At 40.9% G+C, this 21733-nt stretch overlaps 1 protein-coding gene across 2 annotated transcripts; it reads right to left on the bottom strand.

Moving 5' to 3' along the window:
- Positions 1–1604: 1604 nt before the first annotated feature.
- serpini1 (serpin peptidase inhibitor, clade I (neuroserpin), member 1) lies at positions 1605–21712 on the bottom strand. 2 transcript variants are annotated; one of them, XM_063906872.1, is made up of 10 exons: positions 21632–21712; positions 21059–21185; positions 9605–9896; positions 9231–9461; positions 8266–8460; positions 5497–5701; positions 4870–4967; positions 3626–3712; positions 2934–3023; positions 1605–2707 (listed from the first exon to the last, which is right to left on the bottom strand). In XM_063906872.1, exons 3-10 carry the CDS (start codon positions 9873–9875, stop codon positions 2631–2633), a joined length of 1254 nt encoding a protein of 417 aa, XP_063762942.1. In that variant the 5' UTR covers positions 9876–9896; positions 21059–21185; positions 21632–21712; the 3' UTR covers positions 1605–2630. The 2 variants fall into 2 exon arrangements, with proteins under 2 accessions (XP_063762942.1, XP_063762943.1); XM_063906873.1 differs by lacking the exon at positions 21632–21712 and having other exon boundaries at positions 21059–21614.
- Positions 21713–21733: the final 21 nt, after the last annotated feature.

The following is a 21733-nucleotide window of genomic DNA, read 5'->3' as shown; positions in this document are numbered from 1 at the left end:
CCTCTGACATTATACTTGTGGTTCATCACAGATATTGCTTTTGCAAGTTATTCAAAGACAGAGTTATCATTTTTTTGCAGCAGTCAACTACAGCCTGCTTTCGCTGTTTAGCAGTTAAAGGATTTCACTTTGAGTGTTGTTACTTCATCTCGTGTGATAGCCCTACTCATCTCATGTATAATTAATGTTCTTAAATCGTCAACTGAGGATTATGCAGTCACTTCAAAGCATCATTTTGTGTTTTTTCACAAACTACAAACACTCATATGATGACGGGGAACATTTGGTAGGGATGTAACTATCAAGGTTTTCTTTTCCTAATACTTTATTACAAATGACCATGCCAGTTTCATTCAGACAGAAATACATGTATTTGCTCTGCGGTGGTACTACAGATTTAAGCTAATTGGCCTGAAGCCTTAAAACTACGTACACATTTAAAAAAGGGCGGCTACTTCTTGCACCCGGGTCTCCATAGCTAACGAGGCTATTTGCACCCCGATGTCCGTGACAGTAATAATGAAATCCACCCTATTCAATTATAATGAATTGCCTTTCTAAGCCATGTGTTAGAAGTCATGCAAGTTCTGTTCAAACATTGGCCAGCATAATAAAATAAATAAGTGAAAACACTACACACTGTCTTGTTCTCAGCCCAGGGACAGTTTGCGAACCTGGTGCTGAAAAAATAAGTCCTGTCGGGTTTTTATGAGGAAAGTAGGTCAGAAAATGGTGTAATGTGTTTGGCTTTTCATCATCTGAATGAACTGAAGCTGAATTACTGATTTCTTGGAGAGAAAAACATTACAGAAGTCTAACCCATTTTGAGATGTTTCGCATAATTGACTTTTTTTCGATATGTATATTTTAAAGATGATAAATGTAAGGTTTATAGACCAACAATGATATGGCTGTTAAAACTGAGATCTGAATTTGGGCTCTCCTTGATTTCAGAAGTCTTAGCAGACACCCATACGATGTTGTCTAATAATCTACCACATAAATAACAATATTACTTTAACAGACGGATTCAAAATAAATGTACACTAAGATACCGACTGGATCAACATGTAGGTCTCACTTGTCTTCGGTCACCGTATATCCTTGCCTTGCTGAGCGATACGATCTGTTTCCTTGTGTGTGTGTGTGTGTGTGTGTGTGTGTGTGTGTGGTAGCAGGTGATGCCACAGACCTGAAACCAATCCAAGATGACTTGGCAGGACATTGGGAAGGACAACAGCCAACTTCTGCCCTCAGGTTGGCAGTTTAACTGTAGCAGCCAGCCTTAGGGCATCATATACAACCCATTATATATTCAGGCAGCACATTTATATATATTTATGAACAGGATATTTAAACCGCTGAGGCCTTGCATTTTTTTCAATCTGACCAAATCCTTCATTTTAAAAGAACCTTTTTGTATTGTTGTATTATTGCAGTGCTTTCTGCCTTTCCACTTCAGTTAAATGTGTTATCCATACCTTGTCTGTGCATTTTTTTTCAATAAAGAAACAAAGAGAGAAGATAAATAAATAAATGTTTCAAATAAAACATATTTCACACATGGCTGCTGTATGCATCTCACATTCAAAAAAGGACACGGCTTTGTTTAAATGGGAACACATTCATGTTTTATTGAGTAAAAGACTTGACTACAGCTGGTGTTTCTGTTTCTCCCTGTATGTACATCCAGAATATGGTGCAGCAGATCTTCTTCAGTGCCTGCATGCTCCGGTCCGTCTCCATAGCAACCCGCCTTAGTTACGCAGCCTCCTCTGCTCACCTGTGAGATGCCCAGCTGGGGCCTGATCAACCACTCAGATGTGATAAGGCATATTAGTTCATCAGCAGTGTGCCCTACCGTGTAAAAAATGACTAGAGTACTGTCAGTGTATTACTAAGATTCAGTGTGTAGGGAATGGGAGTGTGACGCCATCAACGGCAAGTCGGCCATCTTTGGAGGATACTAGCGACCCGTGGACTCAACCTGTACAGGACCGACATCAGTAAGAGTGATCGGTCTGTTCTTCTCTTAATTCATACGGACAGATGTAATTAATGAACTGATTTTTTTAAATAACGCTCCTCTGTTTCTGCTATGCTGATAGATAATGATGGCTGCTGCTATCCTCCAAAGATGGCCGCGATGCCCCAGAATGCACCGCGGTTCGCATTCCCTATAGGGACAAAATGTCTATTCTGCAATAAATACTGAGTATATGTGTAAATATAGACCACAATGTCAAATGTACAGGGATGTAATTAAAGTGTCTGGAGTATAAATATTTTGTCGATGTGTGTGTGTGTTGTGTTTGTGTGTGTGTGGGCGCAGGTGAGTTTGAAGCTGCTGAACTTAAAGGGGTTGTGCGTGGATTACGTGTGTTTTCATCTTCCTCATATACAAACCGTTTGGTTACCAGAGAATATGTACATCTTCCTTAGTTCTGCTTGTCTGTATACAATAGTTTTAAAGCTTCCAGTATCAAAACACAGTCACGCTTATATGTCGTATGCCATATTTCAATATATAATATATCGTGTTATATTTTTTTTAAAGGAGTATAAAACACAGCTGAAGATGGCGATAGAGGATAGGTAGCGTTTATGACGTCAGGATCTGAGATCTGTGTTTACATGGAGTCAAAGTCCTGGTCGTTGGGGTCGATGACCTCGGGGGTCATGACCCTGCCCATGAAGAGGATGGTCCCTGAAGAAGAAATGTAGAAAGTGAGGTGAAAACACACCTTCAGTAAATCAGACGCACGTTTACTGTACACACACACACACACACACACACACACACACACACACACACACACACACACACACACACACACACACACACACACACACACACACACACACACACACACACACACACACACACACACACACACACACACACACACACACACACACACACACACACACACCTGTCCTCCGGTTTCTAATGACGAAGAAGAACGGGTGATCGGCCATGACCTGAGGGTACAACACCAGAGTCCGGGTGAGGGCGATCATTCCTGAGAGAGAGGGAGAGCAAAGGGGGAGAAAACACCAGGTATTTATTGATCTATTAATGATTTAATGAGTTAATTAAATAATGTTTTCATTTATTCTTCTATGTACCCCCTCATTTAATTCATTAATTATGTATTTATTTATTAATTCAAATACTCATTTAGGCTCTCCATGAATGAATTCATTCATTTTCTATTTATAAATGTATTTAATTTTTAATTTAATCATTCATTTCTTTTTTTATTTCTCTTAAAAAAAAGATTTACTTATTAATTTCTTTATTTTTGAGAATGAAAAAGGTTGACAAAACACCATGGTTATTCATGTATTCATTAATTCATTTCTTTATGTGTGTACGTGTGAGAGAGAGGGAGAGCTTCACTATTATTTAAATGCTTTTGTGTTCATTTTAAACGAAATTAAAAACAATACAGACTAGTTGAAGTGGAAGGGCAACAAGCTTATAATAAAAAAGATGAGAACAGCATATAATAAAATACCAACAATGAAATAAGGTCAATCCATTTAAATATCTACTATTATGAATAATTATGAAAAGATATATGAATGTCTGTGTGAAGGTGCAACAAGTGTAGAAACACACCTGATCCAACGGCTCCCTCTGCTCCCTCCTCCGTCACCTCCAGGTACGCCTTCTGCACTGCCTTCCCAATGTGCAGGTCCTTACCATCTGTTACACACACACATGGACACACACACACGGACACACACACACACACACGATGCTTATTTATAGTGTTTTTCCTACACTGTGTTATGACTAATTATATTTAAGGTAAATACCAGAGTGCGTCGTTCACTACTGAGCATGCAATCACATCCTGCAGCTCCTTTTGAAAAGAAATCCCGTCTGCTGCGACAGGAAATCTTTATGATTTGATTTAAAGCATACAGCGTGTCCTCTGAAAACATGCAGAGGTGAGGACGGTTTGGTACAGAATGTACTGAAGTGCAGTACAGCCTGCAGACTGCGATTTCACAACACCATGTCAGTTTCACCTGACCAGAGGAACAGGCTGTTCAGCATGAAGCACAGACGGTCTGGAGAATTAAAGCCTTTCATCGCTTTATCTAAAAAAATAAAAGGGGATTTTATTTACTAAACAGATATTTTTTAAATACAATAATTTGTTTCTATTTTATTTGACCTTCTATCCAATAATTTGCTTTAACTACTAATTTGAATATACAACTTTTGTTATGTTTAATAAATATTTGTCTTTGATGTTATTTTGGAAATGTTACTTTTACACCCTACGTTTATAGAAATATAATTATTTTATTCAATATATTTTTTATGGCACATTCTTTCTGTAAATTCTTATTCTTTATTACAACATTTTTTATTCGATTATATTTTATATTAACTTGTTATGTTTATATAAATATCTTACTTATGTTTTTATTGCAAATTCTTACTTTAACTTATGTTCAGATAAATATATATTTTTTGGACCTTTCACTTTAACTATGTTTGTATAAATATTGTTCTTTTATTTCATATTTTTTAAACTTTTTTAAATTTTCACTTCACAATATTTCATTTTATGCTTGACTAATATTTAAGTCTCCTTTCTCTTTGCCTGTGTGTATGTTTGTCTCTCCGGATCTATTTTTGGCGGATGATGATGTGACAGCTCTGACCTGCCCACTCGCTGCCAGTTACCGTGGTTACCTGAGAAAGTACCAGAGGCAACTTCACTGCAGCCAAGGAGCAGAAATATTAAATCACCTTCTCACGTTGAACCCTTCTCTGTATCTATATGTGGTTTATATAATAACTAATTGTCTCACATTTGCCCAGTTTCTCATGCGGGTGAGAGTTACCTGTCATGGCGGACAGATCTGCGTCGTTGGTGAAGATCTTTTTTATTCCCAGCTCCTGCAGCGTGCTCCTCAGGTCGATCTTCTGCTCCACTTTGAATCTGGGAAAAATAATGTGAATTTAAGAAAACATCTGATGCCACGTTTGAGATGGATGCAGAGGCAGTTCTCGAACAATTTGACATGGGGGGGAGGCTATCGTGCTGGGACCAGATATTTTATGAGGCACAGACACAGACAGTGTTCAGGATAGTAATCACGCAGACCCCAAAAACCCATAAGATAATAGGATTGGTATTTTGTGTCAGTTCCTTTTTGATTAAAGGGGCCCTTTTATGCTCATTTTCAGGTTCATATTTGTACCTAGGGCCTCTACTGTGACGAAAAAGCAGGGTGCTTCGAGAAATGTCCCATGACAACTAATCATTACAAAAAAACCAAAACCAAAAGTAAAATGTTGTTTTTGTTATGTTTTATTGATTTAAAGCAAAGGATTGTTCCAAGTTTCCCCCTCAGGGACTTTATTGTATCCCTCTATTAAAAAATAACCACTAATCAACATACAAGAAACCGTGGCATGTTGAGGTACACAAAACAGGAGATGTTGTAGAGCAGAAACTCATCTCTCACCTGGGCAGGTAGACCTCCACCTTCTGCCGTTTGACATTGTTGGCCCACTCCTCCAGCAGCGCTGCTTTGATGATGGGCTCCAGTGAGGCCAGAGGAACCTCCTGCCGTGGCAGAACGATCATCATGGACATGTCCTCCCCCTCGTACGGCATCTCCAGCACCTGGTATACACCGCCGGCCTCCTGTGAGCCGTCGCTGAACTCACCTGGTGGGGGGGGGGGAAACACACACAAATGCAGGTATTTGTACACACACACACACACACACACACACATAGGTGTCTTTTATACTGGGGATGCTGGGGATATAACCCAACCACTTTCTGAAATTATAAAAAACTCTGGCCTTGTGATTCTTTTATTTTATGCGAATAACAATATTTTTGAGCCACCATAATCATTGACATAAAAGCAACAGACCTGAATCCTATCCTCACATGTTCAAGACAGACAGGACATGTTACGCTAATTTTCAGCTTCATATTTGTATTTATTGCCTCTACTGGGACATGTCTCCATGCTTTAATGTTCAAAAAGCTCCTTATTTTTCTCATACTGCCTGTGCTGCAGCACCTCTTTTCACCCTTTGTCTGAAACCAGAGCCCAGTCTGCTCAGATTGGTAAACTGGCCGGCTCTGTTGTGTTTGGTCAGCTGCTCAGAGATTACCTGTCCCTTAGCCTATCATCTGCAATGTGTTGGAGCGCTAGCCAATAAAAGCGTGAGTATCCCATAGTGATGTCACTATGTTCCAGAAGTAAACAAAAGACCAATTGAGTAGTTTCAGGCAAGGGGGGGGGACTACCTATGAAAGGAAGGGACGTTTTTTTTAATTTTGATTTTGTAGACCATTTACATGCACAAAAACCTATAAAGCACACTGCAGGAAAAATAAGTAAAAAAAAAAAATCATATTCAGGACCTCTTTTAAAAAATATGAAATGATGCCATTGCACACACACACACACACACACACACACACACACACACACACACACACACACACACACACACACACACACACACACACACACACACACACACACACACACACACACACACACACACACACGGCAGTGCGGTAAGCACGTAAAGCACATCGATCAACTGTATTGATTACAGTGTGTGTGGTCATGTCCCTGATGCACTAATTAAAAACCACTGGCGCTTCACTTTAACGTCTTTAGTGGTACTCGGTAGAAACATGTTCTACACACTGTAAGCACTGTATGTGGAGGCTGCGAAAGCAACAAATAAACCAAATCTGGGCTCTAAATAAATGAATTCTGCATGTGTTTACCCACACAAAGAGCCTTATAAAGAGCCAGCATTTTATTAAATGAAGTTAAACAGTACATCTTTTTAGATGATCCTTTATCCTGAAAATGTCCACCTAGAATTAAAATTCAAATAAAGGATTATCTCACTCACTTTGCATTTGTGTGTGATGGAGATTACAGCTTTTAACAACGCCAGGCTTTATTTCAACCTTGGCACATTATTTTTCTTTTGAAGCTTCTTAAAAGAGGGAAACAAAAAACGCTTCACCCTTCAGTTACTTGTTGTTTTGTATGAATGCACAGTGAGGCGATGTTGCAGCAGACAGCGGGGTGGGGTTTCTAAAAACAGTTTACATGATTGTGCTTCAGAATTCAAAAGCAGATTTCTCCCCGAGGGCCTGTCCCTGTTCTCCCGTTTTGCACGTGCACACACACACACACACACACACACACACGCACATGCACACGCACGTCTCCTTGATCCTGAGAATGTGTGCACCCTGTAAACGTAGGTGTGTGACCTCACTACACAGAGACTGCACCAAAATAACTCGACGACTTTAGCAGCTCTGCAGTGGAAATCTGATGTTTGGCAGTACGGACTGCAGAAAATAAAGACTGGCATTATTCAGATAGAACAGCGTTATAAACAGGTTCGGGAGTTACTTATAAACGTGAAATTTAACGTCAGCATATCATGTCAAACATTTGTTCAGAAAACACAGTGGAATACTTTTTGAATATTCTTTTTGTTTTTGTTGGAAAGCACAACACTTTGGACTCATGATGGCTAAACTGTTCCCAGTAAAGAAAAGAAAAAGAGAACAAGAGCAGGAGAGAGGTTAAAAGACAGAGAGCTGGACATCAGAGAAATCAGTAGAAGAAGACAGACAGGAAGTGAACACCGACGCCCGAAACGCCTCCATCCGACTCCTTTGTTTACTTCCCGAACATAGTGACATCACGTGAAAGGCTAAGGGAAGGGACAAATCTATCCTGTTGAAAAATCACCAGCCAGCAAACCAATCAGAGCAGACTGGGCTCTGGTTTCAGACGGAGGGTGAAAAGAGGTGCTGCAGCACAGGCAGTTTGAGAAAAATAAAGAGCTTTCTGAACATTAAAGCATGTAGACATGTCCCAGGAGAGGACACAGAATACTAATATGAACCTGTAGATGAGAATACAGGGCCTTTTAAACTCAAACTGTCGCAGTAACGCTAATATTATTTGACATTAACAAAGAAGGTTTTAAAATAATACAACTCGATCAAATATAAATACCAGAGTGTGTGCTAGTGAAGACTTACACACGCATTAAAGCTCAGTTAGCAGAGAAGAAGAGCCTCGTGGGACAACACTCCAAATATGAATATTTCAGATATAAGATTAACATTTTAAACATCCTCAGGAAACACCAGCCAAAACGCGCACACACACACACACACACACACACACACACACACACACACACACACACAGAGCTCCTCCCTACCGTAGTAGAAGTCTCCCTGCTGGTACATCATGAGCGTCTGGACCTCGGAGCCGTCGTCTCTGCTGAAGGAGAAGGTCCTGGTGTTTTCTGGCCTGAACTGGTTTTTCCAGGAGCCCCTGAAGTAGACGGCGTTCACCAGGGTCAGGCGGGTCACGCTGCTGAAGTCATCAGCTGAGAGCAGGTCCCGGATCTTACCTGTGGGGGGAGGGGGGAGATATTGGTAGAGGATCTATATTAGCTTACATCGGCAGGAGGACAGCGCCTGCTGTGATGCAGCATTTAAAGTAATAGTAAACCACAGTGTTGAAAACCTCTGATACAATAAAAGTCCTTCATTCCAAATCTTACTTCAGAAAAATCAACAAAATAACTTGAAGTACAAAAAAAACCCAAAAGTGGTCATTATGCAGAATGGCCAACGTATTTTACCACAGGATTGTAATAATTGATCCATTGATCCTGTAATAAACAGGCTTTGAATTGAACTGCAATTATTCTCATTTCATTCTTAATTGTATTCCTACCTTTGATAATTGTTTTATTGTATTCTTATTTTAAAATTCTTACTCCATTTTGATTCCCTTTACATTGTGACTTTATTATATTATTCTGGTTTTATTTTGAATCGTATTCCAACTTTATGATTTGATTTTCTATTTAATTTATTCTATTCTAACTTTATTATTTTAATTGTGTTTATTCAGTCCTGCTTTGTTATTAAGTTTCTCATTAATCACAAAGTTACATGCTTGTTTATTGTTGTTTAAGTGTTTTATAAATAAAGTTTCATTTGATTTGATTAAAGGGAATATAATGTTCATTTTCCAGCTGCTAAAAGAGGCACTAACTTAAATAACTTTTAGCCATGTATTCATTACAATAGTTTTGGTGCAAGATGATGTGATCTAACTCATCAGATTGATGTCATTTAGTCTGCTGAGATTGTGAGTGTCTCTCTGACTCACTCTCGGTGTGATTTTCCACCCAGTTGTTGATCTGATCGGCCACGGCGGCTGATTCGCTGAAGTCCACGGTTTCCACGTCAGCCTGGAAGTACTTCTTCATCAGGTGCAGGAACTCCGGGTTGAACGTGATGCCTTCTTGCAGGAGCAGGCTGTTGGCGAACCGGATCACGTAGTGGGAGTCGTCTTCGGACAGCGCCGCTGTCAGGTTCTGCAGCAAAGAGAACTCCACACCTGAAGGAGAGAGAGAGAGAGAGAGAGAGACCTCCATAATGTATCTGAGGGTCCATGCAGCTCATTTTTCAAACTTCTCTTCCTTCACCCTGCTATAACCGCAATGCTGCATGTGTACTTGTGTTTACGGTTGTGTCTCTCACCTGGCAGCAGATGACTGAAGCCCACCGCCTGTCGTATCTCCTCCAGCGAGGCCCCCCGGGCCCCTAGCTCCACCATGCCCAGGGCCAGAGCCACGCTGAGCGGGGAGAAGATGATGTTGTCCTGGTCCCCCGCCGCCTGCAGCCGGTGGTACAGTCTGACCGAGAACTCTGATGTCGTGTCCTCCGGAATGTCCGCCGCCCGGCAACCGTAGCGCGGCAACAGGACTAAGAGGAGGAGGAGGAGCGGGGAGAAAACGTCCAGGATCAACATCGCAGCACGGACCAAAGCCAGCTGGAGGGAGAGAGAGGAAGAGATGAGACATTGAATGCGGTGTGTAAAAAGATGAGGGGGGAATGAGGCAAAAAGGCAGGAAAGGTGAGGAGGAAATGGGGAGAAAGGGGGAGGCCAAAAAGGGGAGCATTTAAGACAAGAAAATGAGGAAGGAGGAAAATGAAAGAGAAAAGGATTTGGGGGAGAGAGAGGAGGATTGCAAAACAGGAGGGAGGGGGACAGAAAGATAAAGGTGGAGAAGATTATTGCGTAAGGGAGAAAAAGAGATGAAGGTCAAGAGGATTTCGGAAGAAGAGAACATCTGTCAGTCAGACATTCTGCAAAATGAAAGAGGACATATTCTACTCATTTTGAAACCAGAGCCCAGTCTGCTCTGATTGGTAAGCTGGCCGGCTCTGTTCTGATTGGTCAACCATTTAGAGATGTCCCACCACTTAGCCTATCACGTACTATGTGATGTGAACGCTGGCCAATAGAAGCGCAATTGTTACATAGTGATGTCACTATGTAACAGAACGTTGGGATTTTAGCCTTTGCAGACCATTTACATGCACACAGACAAATAAAATACACTACAGGGAAGGGAAACCCTCAAAAAGAGTAATATATCCTCTCTTAGCTGCCCAAACAAATACAACACAACATGTATATTATAACCGAGAAATATATCCGGAATACAGAGTGGAATAATACATGGACATTTGTTTTGTTGTTTGTCGCTGTGCTGGGCTGTTGTCATTATACAGTGTGTATTATGGGCTGGAATCTGCTGGCGGCTGCTGTGTGTGTGTGGGGGAGGCAGGTGACAGAATGTACCTGAGAGTCGACAACAATGGGAAGCAGCTACAGAGGCAGAGCCCCATCCTGTTGTCTTTTCCTCTGCAGTGCCCTGGGAATGTGACAGAAAGCGATGTTCCCTTTCAAAATAAAAGCGGAACAGCCTCGGGGACGCATAAATGTCACGCCCTACAGGATAAGTCCGGTGATATTTTCTCCTTATTGTAATTTTATTCCAAAGAGACCAAAACCAAGAATGATTTGATCCTGGTGTTCTGTGTCTTTGTAGCCAAAGCGTATTCCTCTGTTGCAATTGTTGTGCACAAACTATAAATATATCAAAGAGCCGCACTGTTGGGTCTATGGCTCCCATGTTAACACGTGCATTGTAGTTTCTTTTGACTCCATCCAACACCTCCGTCACTAGAGCAGCCAATCTGTCGCTGAAAATAGTCGCCCACAAAGTCACAGTTTTTTTCCGAAGCATGCCGTCTCAAGGTGTTGGGTTTAAATGGCAGAAAAGATTAACGGTGACGTCACATTTTAATTGTAGAAATGTCAACTGCCGATCTATTCTGTCTGAGAATTAGGATTACACCTAGAGATTAGAGGGGTTTTTACATTTTAAAGGCCAGTGAGTTTAATTGCACGGAATGAATCAAGTAGTCCGGATTTGCAACTCGAACCAGGAGAGGGTTCTTTTTTTTTTAAGTCACGAGAGAACATTTCACAGCTGGGCGTTGGGTTTCCCCTCTGTCAAAAGTTGGGCTCTTATTCATCAATGGCCAATCTGACAACGTGCCACAACTCCAAAGGTCAGAATGGTGTCACTGTTACACGTAATAGCCAGCCACCCTTGATGTTATTATCCACTCTCACACAGGTTCACACACAATGATGCTCCACACACCACTTTCCCTGGCTTTGCTGCATGGCTGGGTCTTCCGTACAGAAAGCAGCGCTGTCCGTCTTAGAAAAGTTCAGCTCCCACAGCTCAGAAGGTCAGGAACATTACCTCCATTTACATCTCTGCCAGTCGCCCCCCCTCCCTTCTTCTTGCTCTCTCTGGATCTCTTTGCCTTCAGTGACGCACCAAATGTGAGAACATCGTGAACAAACGTGACTAACACTTTATTAACTGCAGTACACAAGGATGTGGCTTCAGGTGTCATTTGATTTTGCAGTTAATGGTGCTTGAATAAACACAGTAAGAGGAATTAAAGGGGCCTATTATGATATTTGGGGGTTTTTCCGTTTCCTGTAGTGTATTATAGTGGTTTGTGTGCATATAAATGGTCTGCAGAGGCTAAAATCCTTGTGTTAACTCCAAAGGGAGTTTCTCTCCCACACACTCCCCTCCTTTCCTGAAACGCCTCCATTGGACTACATTCTGAAACATAATGACATCACTATGTAACAGTCGTGCTTATATTGGCTAGCACTCCAACTCATTTTACGGATAGGCTAAGGGGCGGGACATCTCTAACTGGTTGACCAATCACAACAGAGCCGGCCAGATAACCATTCAGAGCATACTGGGCTCTGGTTTCAGACAGAGGGTGAAAAGAGGAGCTGCAGCACAGGCAGTATGAGAAAAATAAGGAGCTTTTTGAACATTAAAGCAGGGGACATGTCCCAGTAGAGGCACAACACACAAATATGAACCTGAAAATGTGTATAATATGTCCTCTTTAAATAATGCTGCAAAATAAACTACATAACGGGGTGGTTTAAGGAGAGAATTGAACAAAGGATTAATATTAATTTATATTTAAGGTCACAAGGCCAGGGGAGATATAAGAAGGGTAAAAACACACGCGTACAAGAGGTAAAACTGTATAAAACAAGTATATTGTGACATCCTCACATCCAAACACACACACAAACACACTTTGAAGTACACATTTCTACATGACAAGGCAACCAGAGCATCTGCAAGTGATGGACACTTTTCGTTTTGCCAAGCTGACATACAGATTTTTTCCTCTTTAAAGATATCTTCCTCCTTCCACAGAAGCAGATAAAGTCTCTTTCCTGTTTGCACTCACGACTCAGCCTTTTTGTGTCCAACCCCTCCCTCTCTCTGCAAGAACTCTTTAAACGAGCTCCAGTTCTGTCACTCAATGCACTGGCTGACATTGCCTGCTACAGCACACACACTCCCAGACTTCACTCTGTAGTTTTGCAGAAACAAGGCAAGCTCCAGCTCTTCTGCAGAAAGTCCCGGAGCACTATCATCCTTCTTTAACCCACTTCTGCGCTCCAGCTCAAATCACAGCACCCTGGTTCACATCACAGGCTCTAAGTACACTTCCAAACTCATAGGCGCTTTGATGAATTCTGTGAAAAATGCTAACGTCTCTATCCCTCTGGGAATAAACTGCAGAGAAGCGATTATCTCTTGCCCTGAAAAACTTTGAATTTCTGGGATGGACACTCGGTAAAAACTGTCGGAGTTATCTGGCACGATTTCACTGTGAATATGTATAACTTACAAAGGGCTTTGAACTGCAGAGAGAAAGACAACTTGATTATTATTTACAAGTCTTCCTCGAAACTTCCTACATGTTGCTCTAGGTTTTGATTGAAAGTAGGCTCATGAACATTCACACTAAACATTATTAAACATACATGAATGTCCAACTTTTCCCAGTTTGAATAACCACGATTCCTCCCCTATTGGTCCCCCGCTAAAGAAGAAACTCCTCAGATGGATCACAGGATTTTCACAGTGAGGCTGCAGTAAATGAGGCGGTGGTGGCAAAGTGGTTAGGGGGTTTGGCCAGGGAAGGTCACCAGTTCAAGTCCCTGAAAGACCAAGTGCTACCGTGGTGTCCCTGAGCAAGGCACCGTTCCCTACACTGCTCCCCGGGCGCCGTACACGTGCCAGCCCACTGCTCCTAACACTAGGATGGATCAAATGCAGAATGTAAAATTTCCCCTCTGTGGGACGATTAAGAGTCTCCTTCTCCTTCTCCTTCTCCTTCTCCTTCTCCTTCTCCTTCTCCTTCTCCTTCTCCTTCTCCTTCTCCTTCTCCTTCTCATCAGTGGGTAGAGCTTTTAAAGAGGCCCTATAATCCTTTTGGGGGGTTTTCCCTTTCCTGTAGTGTTCAAAGGCTAAAATCCTAAAGATCCAGAGGGAGTTTCTCTCCTAAACACCCATGATCATTTTGGAAAATTATTCCAAACATTATCAATTAAAGATAGAATGGGAGGATGAAACCCTCTTTAATTGTCACATACATGCACACAGCAGAGCACACACAGTGAAATTGGGCAGCTATTGTGCAGCGCCCGGGGAGCAATGGGGAGGGGGGATTGGAGGTGTCCGGTGCCTTGCTCAACGGCACCACAGCAGGGCCTAGGAGGTGAACTGGGACCTCTCCAAGTAGCAGTCCACTTTCCATATTTTCAAGTCTGTTCGGGGACTTGAACCGGCGATCCTACGATTCCCAGTCCAAGCCCCTACTGACTGAGCCACTGCTGGACAAGACGTATATATAAATAATCATGGTGTGTTTTTTTAAAAGAGGATCACTCTGTTAATGAGAGTGTGTAGAACTGGAGATCTCTGCAGCTTTTCAGATATTTTGCTCATTAACAAATATTATGCCTACACTGCGATTTGGATATTGCTGGAGTCCATATTGCTTTAATTGATTGTTCAACCATAAACTGTATTTGAGCCCAAAAATAATAACAAACACACTCATACTTCATTGTTAAAGCTACCAAAAAATGTGATTTACCTGGATTTAATGGAAGAATCAATACAATTAATTAACACAATTATAAATATTAATGTTTAATATTCTTTTCTTTTTTTTTAAAGGTAGGTTAACTGTCATTTTGTAGAAGTGACAATATTTTACCCGGTGCATGTTCATAATTTTTAAACAAAACGCTTTAAGCTTTGACTTCAAAAGCAGCATGCAACGGCTCCCCACAACAACCATTACCGCCATCATATTCACACAGGTATTTCATTTATTTTTCATTGTATGAAATATTAAAAGGCTATGTGTGGGAATACACTTCAGTGAATTACTTTTTAATCAAATCTTAGAATAAGAGCGGTCCCTTAGGCAGATACGCCTGGAGATCAAAACAACAGTAAACTAGGCCATCTCTCTTCCTGCAGACTCAAGGTGACTGTCATTTTGAAAACTGACGACTGAAATTTGTGGTTGCGTTGCCTTGAAAGGTGAAGCTTAATTTTGCTGTGCGTCAATAACTGTAACAGGGTATGAAAACGCAGAATGGAGAGGAGGCAATTATAAAGCATAAACAAAAAGCATGATTTTAATTTGATAAAGCTGACACAAAAACGGGGGCCAGACCAAAACAAACAAACTAAAATAAAGAAAAACTGAACAAGAACATACCGGAGGAACAAGAGCGGGAACATAGACAGGACCTCGAGGAAACAGACAGAAACATAGCTGACGAACAGAGGAAGAACCCAAGAGGAGACAAGACTATATATACACACGACAAATCACAAAGACAAGACAGAGCTGGAGAGGGCGGGCAGAAACTCAGCAGGTGAACACAATCAGACAATCACACAGGCGGGAAAAGAAAAAGACAGGAACGAAACCAGACAGGACACAAAGAGAAAATACGTTTCAAAATAAAACAGGAATCATATAACACAAAAATTAAGATCACGACAATCAAAAGATTGTTTATCAGTCATAATTAAATGTATTATTTACACTTTGAGTTTTGACAGGTAGGAAGTAAACACTAAAGGGAACAGCAGAGGAAGACATACAGGATGTAAACACTGAAGGGAACAGCAGAGGAAGACATACAGGATGTAGACACTAAAGGGAACAGCAGAAGAAGACATACAGGATGTAGACACTAAAGGGAACAGCAGAGGAAGACATACAGGATGTAAACACTAAAGGGAACAGCAGAAGAAGACATACAGGATGTAAACACTGAAGGGAACAGCAGAAGAAGACATACAGGATGTAAACACTGAAGGGAACAGCAGAAGAAGACATACAGGATGTAAACACTAAAGGGAACAGCAGAAGAAGACATACAGGATGTAAACACTGAAGGGAACAGCAGAAGAAGACAGACAGGATGTAAACACTAAAGGGAACAGCAGAGGAAGACATACAGGATGTAAACACTAAAGGGAACAGCAGAAGAAGACATACAGGATGTAAACACTGAAGGGAACAGCAGAAGAAGACATACAGGATGTAAACACTTAAGGGAACAGCAGAAGAAGACATACAGGATGTAGACACTAAAGGGAACAGCAGAGGAAGACATACATGATGTAAACACTAAAGGGAACAGCAGAGGAAGACATACAGGATGTAAACACTAAAGGGAACAGCAGAGGAAGACATACAGGATGTAAACACTAAAGGGAACAGCAGAGGAAGACATACAGGATGTAAACACTGAAGGGAACAGCAAAAGAAGACATACAGGATGTAAACACTAAAGGGAACAGCAGAAGAAGACATACAGGATGTAAACACTAAAGGGAACAGCAGAGGAAGACATACAGGATGTAAACACTAAAGGGAACAGCAGAGGAAGACATACAGGATGTAAACACTGAAGGGAACAGCAAAAGAAGACATACAGGAAGTAAACACTAAAGGGAACAGCAGAAGAAGACATACAGGATGTAGACACTAAAGGGAACAGCAGAGGAAGACAGACAGGATGTAAACACTGAAGGGAACAGCAGAAGAAGACAGACAGGAAGTAAACACTAAAAGGCTCTGGCAGTGTTTAATGGAAAATGAATTGTGAACAGACTTGGTCAATTATAGAAAACCTTAAAGAGCCCTGTCATCACTTTAGTTGTAAAAATAAAATATGAATTAATAAATAATCTTGTGAGTGCAAATATCGGCCAACATGACACTCAAAACTGCCAAAAAAATGGCACAAAACACAGTGTGTCTGGTGCTGTGGGCGTAGCAAGAGCTCATTAGCACCTTTTTCACTCACAGAAACAACTTGTTTAACAACCTAATTTTACCCTTGCAGTTTATATTGTTTGCAGTGGCAGACAAAATTACCCACAGCCCATCCTCAGCTCAGCTCATTTAGCTGCTTGTTAGAGAATGACACGGAGGCAGCCTGAAGTCCCAGGATGCTGTGTGTACACTCCACAGAGGACACACAGAGGTTAACAACCCTTTATTAATCCCTGCTAACAGAGACACCCGCAGGGAGAGAGAAGGCGATAAAGAAGCTTAATAGACTGGGAGAGAGAGCAGAAAAAAGACAACAAAACAAGGATGATATGTGGGTGGGACTTGACAAAAAAGAAAAGAAGGTGATAAAATAGATAGAGTGGTGATGGAAGACTTTTTTTGGAGGCTGACCCGGAAGTTAGCATCGCACGGGCATCCTTGACAAAAAATCTATGGGATTTCTCAGTTGGATTTCGGTATATTTCACAAGAAAATCTGGTGGCAAACAAACATTTCTGATACCTACAAGTTGGCAGGATAATCTTCACATATTAACACCACGTTTCACTGCAAAATAAGTGTCATTGCAATCGCCAGAAGTAAAAAGCTAACTTCAGGCTATAAAGAATCACGGTCACATGGCTGCACGTCACAACTGCTAAGCTAAAGCGGCTAATGTTCAACGCGGCGCCGTCTAGTAGTTTGTTTAGTTTGTCTGGTAGACACTTGTGCAGTATGCAAAAAATAAACACCTTTTCAACATTAAAGCATGTGAACATGTCACAGTAGAGGCACAAAATACAACTATGAACCTTTCCTCTTTAAATAAAGTATCTGAGTACAATTCTACCATTGCTGATATGTTATGGCACCCTGCGTAGCATGAAAGATGTCTGACTGCTCCCCACACTCTTCTAAGACACTCAACCGTGTCTCTTCCCTTTCTCAATATTGGAGAAAACACACACACACACACACACACACACACACACACACACACACACACACACACACACACACACACACACACACACACACACACACACACACACACACACACACACACACACACACACACACACACACACACACACACACACACACACACACACACACACACACACAGCGCTGAGGGAGCGCAGGGAGGAGGTTTGAGATGTAATTGGATCGGCCTCTATTTGGGGTCAGTGGTAAAAGTGAAAAGACTGGAGGCTTTTCCAAATGGACTAAAGACTGGAGATACAACGGAGCACAGGAAAGGTCAACATCAACTAGTCCTGTGGGGAAATGTGTGTGTGTGTGTGTGTATGTGTGTTGAGGCAGTGGTGAAGATTGTGCTCAGTACTCAAATAACTGTACAATTTTGCTTCCTACTTTTACAGCACCACATTTCAGAGAGGACTAATATATTTCTACTATTTCTGCTTTTCTGGAGGTGGGGGGTGGAGGTGTAACAGGTAAGAAAAGGAGACGACACTGAATACCAAGTGGTAGTCAGGTGAAGTGTGAGGTGATAATGAGGGTGTGTTAGGATCGCTTTCAGGGCGTGGAGTCGGTGAAAAGCTGTGAAAACAGAGGAGAGATGAAGAGAGACAATGGTGGTGACAAGGGAGACAGTGAGGAGAATAATTCAAACTGATTAGCCATAAAGTTTGAGCGAGGGGAAAATATGATTATTACAGAATCACTCCGACCATTTTACCGTCCTCCGCACAGAGAGCTGTCTCTGTCGCTCATCTACGCTCAGCCCCCTGCTCAGGGACACCAATCATTCAGTGGATCGATTTCAGGGTGTGTGTGTTTGTGTGTGTGTTTGTGAATCTGAGAGTTCATGTTAGATGGACTGACTGTAAATGATTGAAAGGCTGCGTTTTTTTTCTCCTTCATTTATTTATGTTAAAACTAAAACTGTTTTTTTTCCTTTGCTTTTTTATTTAATTAATTATTGTTTGTTTTCTTGTTGAAAATTGAACAAATAGGTTAATAAGTTTATGAAGAAAAATGCATTCGACAAATAAATATGCAGGTTTTGCAAAAAATAAATAAAAACTGTTTCGTTCAAATCGTTAAAAGTTTACACGCTGTCTTAGAGGAAAGGATCAGAACACGTTTTTCTACAACCTTGTTTAGAGTTTAATTTTTTAATAAATAATAAAAATAAATAAAACAAATGTTATTATATTTTGGAATAATCACGATTATCTTAGACTAATTCATCACAAACTTTTCTGGACAATCATATATGGAGTTCAAAAAAGTAAAATAAATGATGCATCATTTGCAAAAAATACAGTTTCATATTTTTTTATTTCAATGTTTGAATCTCAGTTTGTTATTCTATTTTAATTTTGGTTACAAACCATTCGCAGTTTAACGCATTTACTCACATACACAATTAATTTCCCTTGTGATTTATTTCCTCTCGCTGTGTGTAACTTCCTGATATAAATCCTGACCTGTTTCTCTCTGAACCTCTCCAGTTTCATCCTCGATCTGGCCAGGTATTAAATAATCCCTCGTGTTTTTGCTGCAGCATGCACAGGGACAAACCTGTGTGTGTGTGTGTGTGTGTGTGTGTGTGTGTGTGTGTGTGTGTGTGTGTGTGTGTGTGTGTGTGCACAGGTGGTGTGCCTCAGAGTGATAAGAAAGTGAAGGGAAAAGTGGAACAAATGCATAAATAAAGCTGCTGAAATTAAAAGTAATGATGGCTTAGTTGTCAGGCTCTTTTTCACTATGTTTTTCATGTGTTTCAAATCCATTAACGAGAGACGAATATGCAGTTTTCTCGCTGATCACTGCCTCCCTTTAGTTCTTATACTGCATTTCCAGTAAATTCAAATTCAGTCACCGTGGGCACAAATGTATTTCAGGACAAAGAAAGATTAAATTAGAATTGTTTCACTTCACTCTGCAGCATATAGCAGGTTTGACTCAAGGAAACATGTGAATTCTTACTTACAGTATTCCTTGCTATAAGAGAAGCAATGATCAGACAAATTAATTACAAGGACTTGGTTTAAAGAGAATAACTTAAAAAGGGGCCCTATTATCCTTTTTGTTTTTTTATCCTCTCTCTTTTACCCTTTTCTGATTTCTGATTTGTTAATCTTAATTTGAATGATCTCTTAATCTCACAGCAGAATATGTACCTGACATGCACACACACACACACACACACATTGAAACGCATTGAAACAAGGTTATGCTTCCCAGACACACGGTGTAGCGACGCTGGAAGACACACACACACACACACACACACACACACACACACACACACACACACACACACACACACACACACACACACACACACACACACAGAGAGACACACACACACCCCTCCTGTTGTGCAAGGCTGATTTGAAAGACATTTAATTATTGAAATGCAATTAATGCAGCACTCTGTGGGAACAGGCGGCACACGCACGCACTGATCAACACCAACATAGGAGGGCATATGGAGGATACAGCAGGATATATATTATGAGCTGAGATTAACCAGCGAGTTGGATGCACATGGGATTAATGCATTGAGATTATGACTGAAAAGGGATATTTCCTTCTGAATTTACCTGCTAGAACTCTGTGCATTAATGAGGATTTAGGAGGTCATTATCTTAGTTGCAGAGATAAAGAGATGATAGGTGGATTGAGAGAATGACACATAAGAATGAGCACTGAATTGCTTTTACTGATGTTTTTCCTCACATGGTGTCTCTAACATGAGGTGCAATGCCATATTTTTTACATTTTCTTTTTTTACAATAGATGTGTTGTATTCATCTCTTTTCTTTTTTTTCTGAACTAGTTTCAACCTTCCATGAATTAACACTTCTACAGAAACCTGTATGCAGGAATAACAAGTGGTGTGTTAGTGCGTGTGTGTATGGGGTGGGGATACGGTAGGATCCGGCTACTATAATCTGCCTTCACACACACTCACTCACTGCGCCTTTGCCTGTATTTCAAGGACAAGAACCACACTGCAATGCACTGAGCGTGTTTCCAATGGAAGAGACAACACAAACCAGCGTTGCCATTATAATCCACTGACATAATGATACACAGCATTGGATGGTGGACACACGGGAAACATCTTTAGTCAAAACGCTAGTATAGAAATAGGATTGGCTCAAATCTGCGTCTCCACCCTCCCCCTTGTTAAAAACCTACACATGTTGATTATAGCGTCATAACCCTTATAACAATGCACGTTAAACATATATCTCTATCACAACAGCACATTCCTACACCTTCACTAATAGAACATTAAATGGACAAACTCAGAAATGTGTTATTCTTTTTTTCAAAAAAATAAACATTTACGGTTTGTTGTCCTATCATTTCATTCAAATAAACCAGTGCAGGTTTAGTGAGGGAACCAGTTGTAGGTTATGACTAAATAAAAACAACGTCTCTTACCGATAAATGGTGTTTGGTTTGATGGATGGATGTGTCTCTCTGCTGCTCTCCTCCAGAACCGCAGCTCGATGCCTGATCGTTTGCCGCAGGCCACGCCCCCCTCCACACCAATTGGTCCAATGAACGTCTGCCAAAGAGTATGAACGTGAAACGAAATAGATCCTCTGCCCTGTTTCCGTCTTTGCTTTAGAGAACGATAAATAGTTTGCACTTGTCATATCAATCGTGTCTAAAGTCTTAAGTTACCCCCATTTTCTGAGTTGTTTACATATTGTTTCGAAAAATAATTTCATGTTTAATTACTTATTTCATTTCACAATTTGTAAGGATTCTAACTAGGCCTGACATTGCCCTTCTACAACAGTTAGCATAGCTTGTTTCAAGCAAATACGCAGTTCTAATGTTACATTAATTAAGTTTGCAAAGGTTCTTTAATAATTCCCGTTAAAATGTCATATCAGAGACGTTTTGATTTAATGTTTAAAGCTAGCAGTAGTTGACATAGGAAGATCACTATCTTGCCCTAAAGTGCAGCAGTTAATTGCTATTTTTACTCCAAAAACACCACCCTACCGATGACAGAGAGCCTTGTTGTTCGCTTTTTTAGGAAGTGGAAAAGGTAGTGCGTAGCTATGTCAACGAAAAAGCTGGTAAAACACCCCACCTGTACAAGTT

Source organism: Eleginops maclovinus, chromosome 18 (assembly GCF_036324505.1).
Source record: "Eleginops maclovinus isolate JMC-PN-2008 ecotype Puerto Natales chromosome 18, JC_Emac_rtc_rv5, whole genome shotgun sequence".
In the NCBI taxonomy this organism is placed as follows: domain Eukaryota; kingdom Metazoa; phylum Chordata; class Actinopteri; order Perciformes; family Eleginopidae; genus Eleginops; species Eleginops maclovinus.
This window is presented reverse-complemented; position numbering and strand designations above follow the sequence as displayed.